Here is a 15048-nt window from a genome sequence, read left to right as displayed (position 1 = left end):
GGGCCAGTGGCACAATGGATAACGCGTCTGACTACGGATCAGAAGATTCTAGGTTCAATTCCTAGCTGGCTTGTTCTTTTTTTCAACAAACAGACATGAAACAATTTCACCAAACTTGAACTACACTGTCCTAAAGTGACAATTATCAGTATAAAACGAGAAAATAATGACATCCTCATTCTAGGAAGAAGCCTCAGAAGTGCTTTTTGAAGGACACGATGGCCACATAGTAAATGTAAGTACAGACTTTTACACTAAATGTAATGTTCAGATCTCAGCAGAGGAGTATTTCAAATGATATTACTGATGTAGAAGTGGGACATGAAAAATGGATAATATCGCAATAGTTATTTTGGTGAAATTAGAATGACCTCAAAAAGAGACAGAAATACACGGTCATATTTCTGACACTTTACAGTTCATTTATGTTTTACTTCAACCTCAATGAAAATACTCTATGAATGTTATGTATTTGGATCCATATCACCAACACATGCACTGACTGAGAAGCACTGATGCAGTAGAATTAAAACACATCCAAGTTAAAGCGTAAAGTAATTGAGGTAAAAATACTTCCTTTATATTGTTGTTTCCAGGAGGAAACTTCTGATCTTCCAGAAGCAGCTGCAGAACACCAGACAAATGAAGACATTTCTGTAAATGTAAGAAGAAAATCATTCTTACAAACAATTTCAATTCCATCCATCCATCTTCTACCGCTTTATCCGGGGCCGGGTCGCGGGGGCAGCAGTCCAGGGACTCCAAGACTTGCGCCTCACCAGACACTTCCTACAACTCCTCCGGGGGGATCCCGAGGCGTTCCCAGGCCAGCCGAGAGACATAGTCTCTCCAGCGTGTCCTGGGTCTTCCCTGGGGCCTCTTCCCGGTGGGACATGCCTGAAACACCTCCCGAGGGAGGCGCCCAGGAGGCTCTCGAACAGATGCCCGAGCCACCTCAGCTGGAGGAGCAGCGGCTCTACTCCGAGCTCCCCCCGTGTGGCCGAGCTCCTCACCTTATCTCTAAGGGAGCGCCCAGCCACCCGGCGGAGGAAACTCATTTCGACCGCTTGTATCCGCGATCTTGTTCTTTCAGTCACTACCCAAAGCTCATGACCATAGGTGAGGTCAGAACGTAGAGTGACCGGTAAATCGAGAGCTTTGCCTTTCGGCTCAGCTCCCTCTTCACCACAACAGTCGATGCAGCGACTGCATCACTGCAGCCGCTGCACCGATCCGCCTGTCGATCACACGCTCCATCCTTCACTCACTCGTGAACAAGACCCCGAGATACTTGAACTCCTCCACTTGGGGCAAGGACACCCCGCCCACCTGAAGAGGACAAGACACCTTTTTCCGGTTGAGAACCATGGCCTCGGATTTGGAGCTGATTCTCATCCCAGCCGCTTCACACTCGGCTCAAACCGTCCCAGTGCAGCTGCAGGTCCGGGTTTGATGGAGCCATCAGGACAACATCGTCTGCAAACAGCAGAGATGAGATCCTGTGGTCCCCAAACCGGACGCCCTCCGACCCCTGACCACACCCTCCGACCCCTGACCACACCCTCTGAACCCTGACCACACCCTTTGACCCTAGAAATGCGCCTAGAAATTCTGTCCATAAAAACTATGAACAGAACCGGTGACAAAGGACAGTCCATCATGCACTGGGAACAGGTCTGACTTACTGCAGTGAACACAGCTCCTGCTCCGGTTATACAGGGACCGGACAGCCCTGAGCAAAGGGCCCCGGACCCCGTACTCCCGGAGCACCCCCCAAAGGACACCCCGAGGGACACGGTCAAAAGCCTTCTCCAGATCCACAAAGCACATGTGGACTGGTTGGGCAAACTCCCATGAACCCTCGAGCACCCGATGGAGGGTTTAGAGCTGGTCCAGTGTTCCACGACCGGGACAAAAACCACTCTGCTCCTCCTGAATCAGAGGTTCTATGGGGCAGATTCTCCTCCAGGACCTGGAATAGACCTTATGGGAGGCTGAGGAGTGTGATCCCTCTGTAGTTGGAACACACCCTCCGGTCCCCCTTCTTGAACAGAGGGACCACCACCCTGGTCTGCCAGTCCAGAGACACTGTCCCCGACCGCCACGCCATGTTGCAGAGACGTGTCAGCCAAGACAGTCCTACAACATCCAGATACTTTAGGTCCTCAGGGCGGATCTCATCCACCCCCGAAGCCACTGAGGAGCCACTGAGGAGTTTAACAACCTCAGTGACTTCAGCTTGGGTGATGGATGAGCCAGCCTCTGAGTCCCCAGTCTCTACTTCCTCTTCGGAAGACGTGACTGAGGGATTAAGGAGATCCTCAAAGTATTCCTTCCACCGTCCGACGACATCCCCAGTCGAGGTCAGCAGGCCTCCACCCGCACCGTAAACGATGTTGGTGAGGCACTGCTTCCCCCTCCTGAGGCGCCGGACGGTTTGCCAGAATTTCTTTGGGGCCGACCGATAGTCCTCCTCCATGGCCTCCCCGAACTCCTCCCAGGCCCGGGTTTTTGCTCCTGCGACAGCACGAGCCGCGGCTCGCTTGGCCTGCCGATACCCGTCGATGACCTCCGGAGACCTACAAGCCAGAGTGGCCTGATAGGCCTCCTTCTTCAGTCTGACGGCATCCCTTACCTCCGGTGTCCACCACCGGGTTCGGGGGTTGCTGCCACGACAGGCACCGGAGACCTTGCGACCACAGCTCCGAGCAGCCGCATCAACAATGGAGGCGGAGAACATGGTCCACTTGGACTCAATGTCCCCAGCCTCCCCCGGGTCATGGGAGAAGCTCTCCCGGAGGTGCGAGTTGAATACCCTACTGACAGACGGCTCCACAAGACGTTCCCAACAGACCCTCACAATGAGCTTGGGTCTGCAAAGTCTGTCCGGCTTCCTCCTCCGCCAGAGGATCCAACTCACCACCAGGTGGTGCTCTACAGCTCCGCCCCTCTCTTCACCCGAGTGTCCAAGACACGCGGCCGGAGGTCAGATGACACAACAACAAAGTGGATCATTGACCTCATGTGTCCTGGTGCCACGTGAACTGATGGACCTTGTGCTTGAACATGGTGTTCGTTATGGACAAGCCGTGGCACAGAAGTCCAATAACTGAACACCGCTCGGGTTCAGATCGGGGAAGCGGTCCTTCCCGATCACCCCTCTCCAGGTGTCACTGTCATTGTCCACGTGGACGTTGAAGTCCCCCAGTAGAACAATAGAGTCCCCGGTCGGTGCACTGTCCAGTACTCCTCCCAAGGACTCCAAGAAGGCCGGGTACTCTGCACTGCTGTTCGGCTCGTAGGCCGCCAAAACAGTGAGAGACATGTCCCCCACCCGAAGGCGAAGGGACGCGACCCTCTCGTCCACCGGGGTGAACTCCAACACGTGGCGGCTGAGCTGAGGGGCTATAAGCAAGCCCACACCAGCCCCGCCCACATCAGCCCCGCCTCTTCCCGCGGGCAACACCAGAGAAGTGGAGCGTCCAGCCCCTCTCGAGGAGATGGTTCCAGAGCCCAAACTGTGCTGGAGGTGAGGCCGACTATATCTAGTCGATATCGCTCAACCTCTCGTACAAGCTCAAGCTCTTTCCCCCCCAGCGAGGTGACATTCCATCAGGGTGGTGGGCCCTCCCGTGGTCCCTCCCGTGGGCCCACCGCCCGCAGGAGGATCCATAAGGGGCCGGTGCAGAGACACAGAGACCAACACCGGGGACATGGAATGTCACGATTTAAATTGTATTGATTTATTTATGAATATTGATTTTTTTATTTGTATTTATTTACTTGATGTTTTGGCCGAACAAAAGCCTTTTGCGGTCAAACGCCACAAATCTATGCAACTAATTGTTAATGTTTAGGTTAAATTAGTCTTTGAATAAATAAATAAATGTTGTTTTTAGGAGACCTGGGATGATTCTGTTCATGGTGCTGCTGGTGCTGGTGCTGGTGCTGGTGCTGCTGCTGGTGCTGGTGCTGGTGCTGGTGCTGGTGCTGCTGCTGCTGCTGCTGGTGCTGCTGCTGCTGCTGCTGGTCAGGAAGTGACTGGACGTGATGGTCAGAAAGTTCATGTAAGAAGAGATTGATTGTACTTCTTTCTGTCACCACTATGGGAACAGTAGTATAACACATGTGTTGTGTACGTTTGCAGGATGTTGGGTTGGACGCTGTGGATGGATCTGGGATGTGAACCACAGACAACTTTCAAAGAGAGGAACGTTTTACCACCAAGAGTCTTTGATAGTATAGCTTAATATAGTTTAATAAATCATATTAAAATGACCATTTATCCAGTACAACTATTGCATTACTCATTACCATCAGCTAACGTAACACTGTAAGTACATTAATCTGGCTAATATAGAATCAATGATTATTTATGTGGGTTTAGTGGCTATTATTATCCTATTAATTGAACTGTCAAATTGTAGTATTTTCATAATTATCATGTATATTATGTTTATTTACACAATTACCTATTTGCAAATAAAGTACACTATGTTTGTAACAATGAAATCATATAAATTAGGAATATTTAGATATATTAATGGCATATTCTACTTTTGCAATTAATTTGCCATTGTAGGACAATTAAAGGTTTTGTTATATTATTTTAGTAGGTGTGGAATGAATTTATTCTACAAATCATTGAAAAAAAGCATTTTTAACTCAAAATTCTTTGGTTCATTTAATTAATTAGTGAGAGAAATGTGTGCTTATTTGGAGAAGGAATTCGTTTTGTCATATATTATACTACTCTAGTGGTCACAGGGATTATTTCTCATAATATAATGTTATAAATATGTGTTATTATTGTTTTTTACTAAAGAGGTTCGATGATGCCTTTGCAGAACATAAGAATCGATAACGTACGATCCACAAAACCTAATCATATTTCATGATTAATACAGATTCCTACTGCTGTATTGTGAGACATATAAGAACAATTAATTTAACTTATGTATATTAGACTTTATGCGTGATTGTTTCACGCTTAAACAAAATATTAAAATCATAAAACAGGTTTTGAATTGCCTGTAATTTCTGAATTTCCGACATCTTTGAAGGCAACACTCCACTTCAGCCTTAGCCTTAGCATTAGCATTAGCATTAGCACCATTCACGAACAGCGGAGTTGTGTCGTCTTGCTGGGAAGTCCTGCTTCATCATGTAAGTATGCTTTAAGTATAAGAAGTATGGTTTATTCAGCAGACTATGTTTTATTAAGTATGAAGACACATGGGTCCATTTCTGCGTTCTTTGATTGCGATAAATCTTGGGGGAAAGCAACGCCCCAAACTTTACATTCAACAAGTGCTAACGCTAGCGTTTATGGTGGGAAAAGGCTAAAGCTAAGCTAACAAACAAAAGTTGTATTTCTAGATTTTCACTAAACTTATCTTGTGCTAATGTGGTCAGGACAACAGGCCCTGGAGGTATTTACAAGTCAAACTAGATGTCATTTCCCATTGCCTTGAATATTAAAACATAATTGACGGAAACTTTGGCTAGTTTTTGTAGCATATTTTTTTATCCCCAGTTTCTGTTTGATTTGCTGCGTTTCCTCTTCAAAAACAACATTATGATCATAACCACATCAGCATCTCAAACTATTAAACTATTATCTTATTTGAGTGTTAGGACTTTGGTTCAGTGACTTTTAAAATAAAACAGTAAATGGTCCACATAATGGTGTATTATATATATATATATTTCACTACTTTAGTAGCTGTCTGACCCTTTAAATGTGTGTTTATGCTATAATCACTAATAAGAGCGATGCAGGGAACAAGGCGTAACGTCTCATGTGACGTTACGCTATGGTTTTGATTTCATTATTTAACCCTATTTACGAGTCATGTCCTTTTTGAATAGTTTAGTTGACATAACTTAATGAATGTAGTCACCCTCATGTCATTTAATATTTCAAATAAAATAACCTCATTATAGTTATGTGAAGTTAAAGAGGACATGCCAAACCAACTCTCTGTTCTGCAATTTTGAAATTAATTCTATTACGCTGTTTTAGATCAGTCTTTTCATAAGTTTATTTGTGGTATGTATACAAAACATCTGGAAATGTACAACTAATAGTACTACATCCAAAAGAACTGCAGCTTTTACAAAGTGCAGGTACTTTGTGATCAACTTTAATTTGATATAGTCAAATATTGGTTATACTGATGACAAATACAATACAAAACATCAATACAAATATTCCTCTCTGTTGACAAAGAAAGTGCAAGTAGTTTTATTGTTAGTAAGATTGTGGCTCGACATAGGAGTACTTTACTACTTTCTACCTTTATTTCAGTTATATTGATTTTCACAATAGATTTGTGCTGTACAATGAATTACCACCTCTGGATAAACATATATGGCCTGTATTTAACTCTATGTAAGTCTATGTAGCTCTATGTAAGTCTATGTAGCTCTATGTAAGTCTATGTAGCTCTATGTAGCTCTATGTAAGTCTATGTAGCTCTATGTAAGTCTATGTAGCTCTATGTAAGTCTATGTAGCTCTATGTAAGTCTATGTAGCTCTATGTAGCTCTATGTAAGTCTATGTAGCTCTATGTAAGTCTATGTAGCTCTATGTAAGTCTATGTAGCTCTATGTAGCTCTATGTAAGTCTATGTAGCTCTATGTAAGTCAATGTAGCTCTATGTAGCTCTATGTAAGTCCATGTAGCTCTATGTAGCTCTATGTAAGTCCATGTAGCTCTATGTAGCTCTATGTAAGTCCATGTAGCTCTATGTAGCTCTATGTAAGTCCATGTAGCTCTATGTAGCTCTATGTAGCTCTATGTAACTCTATGTAACTCTATGTAGCTCTATGTAGCTCTATGTAACTATGTAGCGCTATGTAGCTCTATGTAAGTCTATGTAGCTCTATGTAGCTCTATGTAACTCTATGTAGCTCTATGTAACTATGTAGCTCTATGTAGCTCTATGTAACTCTATGTAGCGCTATGTAACTCTATGTAGCGCTATGTAGCTCTATGTAGCTCTATGTAGCTCTATGTAGCTCTATGTAACTCTATGTATCTATGTAGCTCTATGTAGCTCTATGTAGCTCTATGTAGCTCTATGTAAATCTATGTAGCTCTATGTAGCTCTATGTAAGTCCATGTAGCTCTATGTAAGTCCATGTAGCTCTATGTAGCTCTATGTAAGTCCATGTAGCTCTATGTAACTAAGTCTATGTAAGTCTATGTAAGTCTATGTAGCTCTATGTAGCGCTATGTAAGTCCATGTAGCTCTATGTAGCTCTATGTAGCTCTATGTAACTCTATGTAACTCTATGTAAGTCTATGTAAGTCCATGTAGCTCTATGTAGCTCTATGTAAGTCTATGTAGCTCTATGTAGCGCTATGTAGCTCTATGTAGCTCTATGTAGCTCTATGTAGCTATGTAAGCCTATGTAGCTCTATGTAAGTCTATGTAGCTCTATGTAGCGCTATGTAGCTCTATGTAGCTCTATGTAGCTATGTAAGCCTATGTAGCTCTATGTAGCTCTATGTAGCTCTATGTAGCGCTATGTAGCTCTATGTAGCTCTATGTAGCTCTATGTAGCTCTATGTAGCTATGTAAGCCTATGTAGCTCCATGTACAGGGCTCAGATGAAGGATGTTAAACGATCCTTTCATTTTTTTCAAATTTGTAGCAATTTGATAATTACACAGCAAAACACCAAAATGACTAACAATCAATATTTTCCATTGACGTAACAAGATAATTTATTTGAAATGTATTTGTAAACATTCTATTTAAACAAATGAACTTTTAAACACTTTTTAAACATTAAAAAAATAATAATAATTAGTTGTTGAACAAATTAACACAAAGTTAGATGGCCTTATTTACAACTTTCTTCCATATCATCATCATCAGATGACTATTTGCATAAGTCTCATTTCCTCGTGGCGTGGACGGCCCATTAGTCCTGCCACGTATCAATCCTAAAACACACCTACTGCTCACCTCGTTCACCTGCAGAGCCTCGTTCACCTGCAGAGCCTCGTTCACCTGCAGAGCCTCGTTCACCTGCAGAGCCTCGTTCACCTGCAGAGCCTCGTTCACCCGCAGAGCCTCGTTCACCTGCAGAGCCTCGTTCACCCGCAGAGCCTCGTTCACCCGCAGAGCCTCGTTCACCCGCAGAGCCTCGTTCATCTGCAGAGCCTCGTTCACCTGCAGAGCCTCGTTCACCTGCAGAGCCTCGTTCACCTGCAGAGCCTCGTTCACCCGCAGAGCCTCGTTCACCTGCAGAGCCTCGTTCACCCGCAGAGCCTCGTTCACCTGCAGAGCCTCGTTCACCTGCAGAGCCTCGTTCACCTGCAGAGCCTCGTTCACCCGCAGAGCCTCGTTCACCCGCAGAGCCTCGTTCACCCGCAGAGCCTCGTTCACCCGCAGAGCCTCGTTCACCCGCAGAGCCTCGTTCACCCGCAGAGCCTGGTTCACCCGCAGAGCCTGGTTCACCCGCAGAGCCTCGTTCACCCGCAGAGCCTCGTTCACCCGCAGAGCCTCGTTCACCCGCAGAGCCTCGTTCACCCGCAGAGCCTGGTTCACCTGCAGAGCCTCGTTCACCCGCAGAGCCTCGTTCACCCGCAGAGCCTCGTTCACCCGCAGAGCCTGGTTCACCTGCAGAGCCTCGTGCACCCGCAGAGCCTCGTGTGGCTCGTCCCCACGTTTCCGCGTGTCTAAGCGCATGGATCTATCATAATATAGTTCCCTCAGTGACGGGACAAAATGAAGACGGAGAAAGACAGTTGGAGCTGACTCAGAAGAGACGGAAATCTACGGGAGATGAGAGATGCGATGTGATCCACGCGCTAATAAACAAGGGAGTGTCTGCAGAGCCGCGGCGCGCGGCAGAAAAAGCCATGTTATTTTTGTTCCGGCCGCGCGCCGCGGGGCTCCGGAAACTGCGCCGCTATTTGACCGCGTTTTAGCGCCGTTTTAGACCGCGCCAGGTTAAGGTTAAGGTTGGGGTTAGCCATGAGGCTATAACGGGCTATAAGGGAAATGCCGCGGTCCCTGAAACTGCGCGGCCATTTGACCGTGCCGCGGCTCTCCGGCCACGGCCAATAAACAAACGCACGTGTGTGTTGTATCAGTCCGCACGGGGGAGTGGCATGAGCACGGGGGAGTGGCATGAGCACGGGGGAGTGGCATGAGCACGGGGGAGTGGCATGAGCACGGGGGAGTGGCATGAGCACTTCTCAAATCGTCCATTGCGCCTTTAAACTTGTGATGGAAAAATAAATGTTGCCGTGGTGTCCATCATGGTGTATTTATTGTGTTATTCAAATTGTACCGCTCTATTTGACGTTCCATTCCAGCTATAAAACGTTTCCATTTTTCGTTTTGCTAAGGGGCGTGCGCTTTTGGCCTTTGGAGGGTTTTGTGGAGTTGTGAGATTCTTTATCTGCAGAAAATGTGTCACGGACTCAAAAGGCTAATGTGTGGTCATGTGGGGGTCCCTTTTGTGGTCATGTGGGGGTCCCTTTTGTGGTCATGTGGGGGTCCCTATGTGGTCCCCTTTTGGGGTCATGCGGGGTCCCTTTTGTGGTCATGTGGGGGTCCCTTTGGGGTCATGTGGGGGTCCCTTTTGGGGTCATGTAGAGGTACCTATGTGGTCCCTGTGGGGGTCCCTTTTGGGGTCATGTGGGGGTCCCTATGTGGTCCCTTTTGGGGTCATGTGGGGGTCCCTTTTGGGGTCATGTAGAGGTCCCTATGTGGTCCCTTTTGGGGTCATGTGGGGGTCCCTATGTGGTCCCTTTTGGGGTCATGTGGGGGTCCCTATGTGGTCCCTTTTGGGGTCATGTGGGGGTCCCTTTTGTGGTCATGTGGGGGTCCCTTTTGGGGTCACGGGGGTTCCTCTGTGGTCCCTTTTGGGGTCATGTGGGGGTCCCTATGTGGTCCCTTTTGGGGTCATGCGGGGGTCCCTTTTGGGGTCATGTAGGGGTCCCTTTTGGGGTCATGTAGGGGTCCCTATGTGGTCCCCTTTTGGGGTCATGCGGGGTCCCTTTTTGGGGTCATGCGGGGTCCCTTTGGGGTCATGTGGGGGTCCCTTTTGGGGTCATGTAGAGGTACCTATGTGGTCCCTTTTGGGGTCATGTGGGGGTCCCTTTTGGGGTCATGTGGGGGTCCCTTTTGGGGTCATGTAGGGGTCCCTTTTGGGGTCATGCGGGGTCCCTTTTGGGGTCATGTAGAGGTCCCTATGTGGTCCCTTTTGGGGTCATGTGGGGGTCCCTATGTGGTCCCTTTTGGGGTCATGTGGGGGTCCCTTTTGGGGTCATGTGGGGGTCCCTTTTGGGGTCATGTAGAGGTCCCTATGTGGTCCCTTTTGGGGTCATGTGGGGGTCCCTATGTGGTCCCTTTTGGGGTCATGTGGGGGTCCCTTTTGGGGTCATGTGGGGGTTCCTTTTGGGGTCATGTGGGGGTTCCTTTTGGGGTCATGTGGGGGTCCCTATGTGGTCCCTTTTGGGGTCATGTGGGGGTCCCTTTTGGGGTCATGTGGGGGTCCCTATGTGGTCCCTTTTGGGGTCATGTGGGGGTCCCTATGTGGTCCCTTTTGGGGTCATGCGGGGTCCCTTTTGCGGTCATGCGGGGTCCCTTTTGGGGTCATGTAGGGGTCCCTTTTGGGGTCATGTAGGGGTCCCTATGTGGTCCCTTTTGGGGTCATGTGGGGGTCCCTTTTGGGGTCATGTAGAGGTCCCTATGTGGTCCCTTTTGGGGTCATGTGGGGGTCCCTATGTGGTCCCTTTTGGGGTCATGTGGGGGTCCCTTTTGGGGTCATGTGGGGGTCCCTATGTGGTCCCTTTTGGGGTCATGTGGGGGTCCCTTTTGGGGTCATGTGGGGGTCCCTATGTGGTCCCTTTTGGGGTCATGCGGGGTCCCTTTTGGGGTCATGTGGGGGTCCCTTTTGGGGTCATGTGGGGGTCCCTATGTGGTCCCTTTTGGGGTCATGTGGGGGTCCCTTTTGGGGTCATGTGGGGGTCCCTATGTGGTCCCTTTTGGGGTCATGTGGGGGTCCCTTTTGGGGTCATGTGGGGGTCCCTTTTGGGGTCATGTGGGGGTCCCTATGTGGTCCCTTTTGGGGTCATGTAGGGGTCCCTATGTGGTCCCGTTTGGGGTCATGCGGGGTCCCTTTTGGGGTCATGTGGGGGTCCCTTTTGGGGTCATGTAGAGGTCCCTATGTGGTCCCTTTTGGGGTCATGTGGGGGTCCCTTTTGGGGTCATGTGGGGGTCCCTTTTGGGGTCATGTGGGGGTCCCTATGTGGTCCCTTTTGGGGTCCCTATGTGGTCCCTTTTGGGGTCATGTGGGGGTCCCTATGTGGTCCCTTTTGGGGTCATGTGGGGGTCCCTTTTGGGGTCATGTGGGGGTCCCTATGTGGTCCCTTTTGGGGTCATGTAGGGGTCCCTATGTGGTCCCTTTTGGGGTCATGTGGGGGTCCCTTTTGGGGTCATGTGGGGGTCCCTATGTGGTCCCTTTTGGGGTCCCTATGTGGTCCCTTTTGGGGTCATGCGGGGTCCCTTTTGGGGTCATGTGGGGGTCCCTATGTGGTCCCTTTTGGGGTCCCTATGTGGTCCCTTTTGGGGTCATGCGGGGTCCCTTTTGGGGTCATGCGGGGTCCCTTTTGGGGTCATGTAGGGGTCCCTTTTGGGGTCATGTAGGGGTCCCTATGTGGTCCCTTTTGGGGTCATGTGGGGGTCCCTTTTGGGGTCATGTAGAGGTCCCTATTTGGTCCCTTTTGGGGTCATGTGGGGGTCCCTATGTGGTCCCTTTTGGGGTCATGTGGGGGGCCCTTTTGGGGTCATGTGGGGGTCCCTATGTGGTCCCTTTTGGGGTCATGTGGGGGTCCCTTTTGGGGTCATGTGGGGGTCCCTTTTGGGGTCATGTGGGGGTCCCTATGTGGTCCCTTTTGGGGTCATGCGGGGTCCCTTTTGGGGTCATGTGGGGGTCCCTTTTGGGGTCATGTGGGGGTCCCTATGTGGTCCCTTTTGGGGTCATGTGGGGGTCCCTTTTGGGGTCATGTGGGGGTCCCTTTTGGGGTCATGTGGGGGTCCCTATGTGGTCCCTTTTGGGGTCATGTGGGGGTCCCTTTTGGGGTCATGTGGGGGTCCCTTTTGGGGTCATGTAGAGGTCCCTATGTGGTCCCTTTTGGGGTCATGTGGGGGTCCCTTTTGGGGTCATGTGGGGGTCCCTTTTGGGGTCATGTGGGGGTCCCTATGTGGGGTCATGTGGGGGTCCCTATGTGGTCCCTTTTGGGGTCATGTGGGGGTCCCTATGTGGTCCCTTTTGGGGTCATGTGGGGGTCCCTATGTGGTCCCTTTTGGGGTCATGTAGGGGTCCCTATGTGGTCCCGTTTGGGGTCATGCGGGGTCCCTTTTGGGGTCATGTGGGGGTCCCTTTTGGGGTCATGTGGGGGTCCCTTTTGGGGTCATGTAGGGGTCCCTATGTGGTCCCTTTTGGGGTCGCTATGTGGTCCCTTTTGGGGTCATGTGGGGGTCCCTTTTGGGGTCATGTGGGGGTCCCTTTTGGGGTCATGTGGGGGTCCCTATGTGGTCCCTTTTGGGGTCCCTATGTGGTCCCTTTTGGGGTCCCTATGTGGTCCCTTTTGGGGTCATGTGGGGGTCCCTTTTGGGGTCATGTGGGGGTCCCTATGTGGTCCCTTTTGGGGTCCCTATGTGGTCCCTTTTGGGGTCATGCGGGGTCCCTTTTGGGGTCATGCGGGGTCCCTTTTGGGGTCATGTAGGGGTCCCTTTTGGGGTCATGTAGGGGTCCCTATGTGGTCCCTTTTGGGGTCATGTGGGGGTCCCTTTTGGGGTCATGTGGGGGTCCCTATGTGGTCCCTTTTGGGGTCATGTGGGGGTCCCTTTTGGGGTCATGTGGGGGTCCCTATGTGGTCCCTTTTGGGGTCATGTAGGGGTCCCTATGTGGTCCCGTTTGGGGTCATGCGGGGTCCCTTTTGGGGTCATGTGGGGGTCCCTTTTGGGGTCATGTGGGGGTCCCTTTTGGGGTCATGTAGGGGTCCCTATGTGGTCCCTTTTGGGGTCGCTATGTGGTCCCTTTTGGGGTCATGTGGGGGTCCCTTTTGGGGTCATGTGGGGGTCCCTTTTGGGGTCATGTAGGGGTCCCTATGTGGTCCCTTTTGGGGTCCCTATGTGGTCCCTTTTGGGGTCATGCGGGGTCCCTTTTGGGGTCATGTGGGGGTCCCTTTTGGGGTCATGTGGGGGTCCCTATGTGGTCCCTTTTGGGGTCCCTATGTGGTCCCTTTTGGGGTCATGCGGGGTCCCTTTTGGGGTCATGTGGGAGTCCCTTTTGGGGTCATGGTGCTTGTGTTGTGGATCTACAGCTGGGCGGGGTTAGTTTCAGTCATTCAGACTTATTGGATGAATGAAAGTTACACATTATCTTTATGGACTCTCTGCACGTGTTTCTTCTGTACATTTTATTTGCACTAGAGGTGTAGTTTTTCTTCATTTTCATAACATTTGAGCTGCAGAATTATGATATCTACGACTCTTTATTAATCATCTAGAAGCATTTTTCATTGTGCTATTTTTTTATTGCATGAACCTTTTTTTCTGCTCAAATGAGGATCAATATTATAATCTATCAATATTTTCTGTAGTAATATATCACACTTGAGACAAAGTATGATTTCACTATAGTTCAAACATCCATCAGAATTATTTATTTTATATTTATATAATTATTTGAAATAATCATTATGTTTGAGTCATTCAGATCAGAATTTTTGTTTTATAATTGATTGTGGAATTAATTTTACAATAACTCTATTCATTACACATTCATAACTACAATATTTTGAAGCGCAATCATGTTTACAAAAAATCCCTTGTAGCCAAAATGAGCCAAAAGTATTATGTCAATATAAGTCAATTGGCAGTAAAAAACAAACACTTTTGACTTTACCTTCTTATGCACGAAAATGTAGTTCTGAATTGTCTCGCCAAACCTGGATGTGGGTGCGGTTTAGGCCAAACCTGGATGTGGGTGCAGTTTAGGCCAAACCTGGATGTGGGTGCGGTTTAGGCCAAACCTCGATGTGGGTGTGGTTTAGGCCAAACCTGGATGTGGGTGTGGTTTAGGCCAAACCTGGATGTGGGTGCGGTTTAGGCCAAACCTGGATGTGGGTGCGGTTTAGGCCAAACCTGGATGTGGGTGCGGTTTAGGCCAAACCTGGATGTGGGTGCGGTTTAGGCCAAACCTGGATGTGGGTGCGGTTTAGGCCAAACCTGGATGTGGGTGCGGTTTAGGCCAAACCTGGATGTGGGTGCGGTTTAGGCCAAACCTGGATGTGGGTGCGGTTTAGGCCAAACCTGGATGTGGGTGCGGTTTAGGCCAAACCTGGATGTGGGTGCGGTTTAGGCCAAACCTGGATGTGGGTGCAGTTTAGGCCAAACCTGTATGTGGGTGCAGTTTAGGCCAAACCTGGATGTGGGTGCGGTTTAGGCCAAACCTGGATGTGGGGGCGGTTTAGGCCAAACCTGGATGTGGGTGCAGTTTAGGCCAAACCTGGATGTGGGTGCGGTTTAGGCCAAACCTGGATGTGGGTGCAGTTTAGGCCAAACCTGGATGTGGGTGCGGTTTAGGCCAAACCTGTATGTGGGTGCAGTTTAGGCCAAACCTGTATGTGGGTGCGGTTTAGGCCAAACCTGGATGTGGGTGCGGTTTAGGCCAAACCTGGATGTGGGTGCGGTTTAGGCCAAACCTGGATGTGGGTGCGGTTTAGGCCAAACCTGGATGTGGGTGCGGTTTAGGCCAAACCTGGATGTGGGTGCGGTTTAGGCCAAACCTGGATGTGGGTGCGGTTTAGGCCAAACCTGGATGTGGGTGCGGTTTAGGCCAAACCTGGATGTGGGTGCGGTTTAGGCCAAACCTGGATGTGGGTGCGGTTTAGGCCAAACCTGGATGTGGGTGCGGTTTAGGCCAAACCTGGATGTGGGTGCGGTTTAGGCCAAACCTGGATGTGGGTGCGGTTTAGGCCAAACCTGGATGTGGGTGCGGTTTAGGCCAAA

General features: G+C 49.4%; 1 protein-coding gene and 1 non-coding gene across 2 annotated transcripts in view; both read left to right on the top strand.

The window, feature by feature from the left end:
• On the top strand, nucleotides 1-73 carry trnar-acg (transfer RNA arginine (anticodon ACG)). The gene has a single exon. It is a non-coding gene; the product is annotated as a tRNA-Arg (tRNA).
• Nucleotides 74-5092: 5019 nt separating this feature from the next.
• vamp3 (vesicle-associated membrane protein 3 (cellubrevin)) overlaps nucleotides 5093-15048 on the top strand; it is a 15385-nt gene continuing 5429 nt past the window's right edge. Inside the window, exon 1 of the mRNA XM_072461883.1 lies at nucleotides 5093-5166. Coding sequence (XP_072317984.1) covers nucleotides 5165-5166 — 2 coding nt within the window. The 5' untranslated portion in view covers nucleotides 5093-5164. The remainder of the gene's footprint in view (nucleotides 5167-15048) is intronic.

The sequence above is a fragment of the Eucyclogobius newberryi genome, unplaced genomic scaffold, assembly GCF_026437365.1.
Source record: "Eucyclogobius newberryi isolate DKJ021-1_F unplaced genomic scaffold, fEucNew1.0.hap1 SCAF_33, whole genome shotgun sequence".
NCBI lineage: Eukaryota > Metazoa > Chordata > Actinopteri > Gobiiformes > Gobiidae > Eucyclogobius > Eucyclogobius newberryi.
This window is presented reverse-complemented; position numbering and strand designations above follow the sequence as displayed.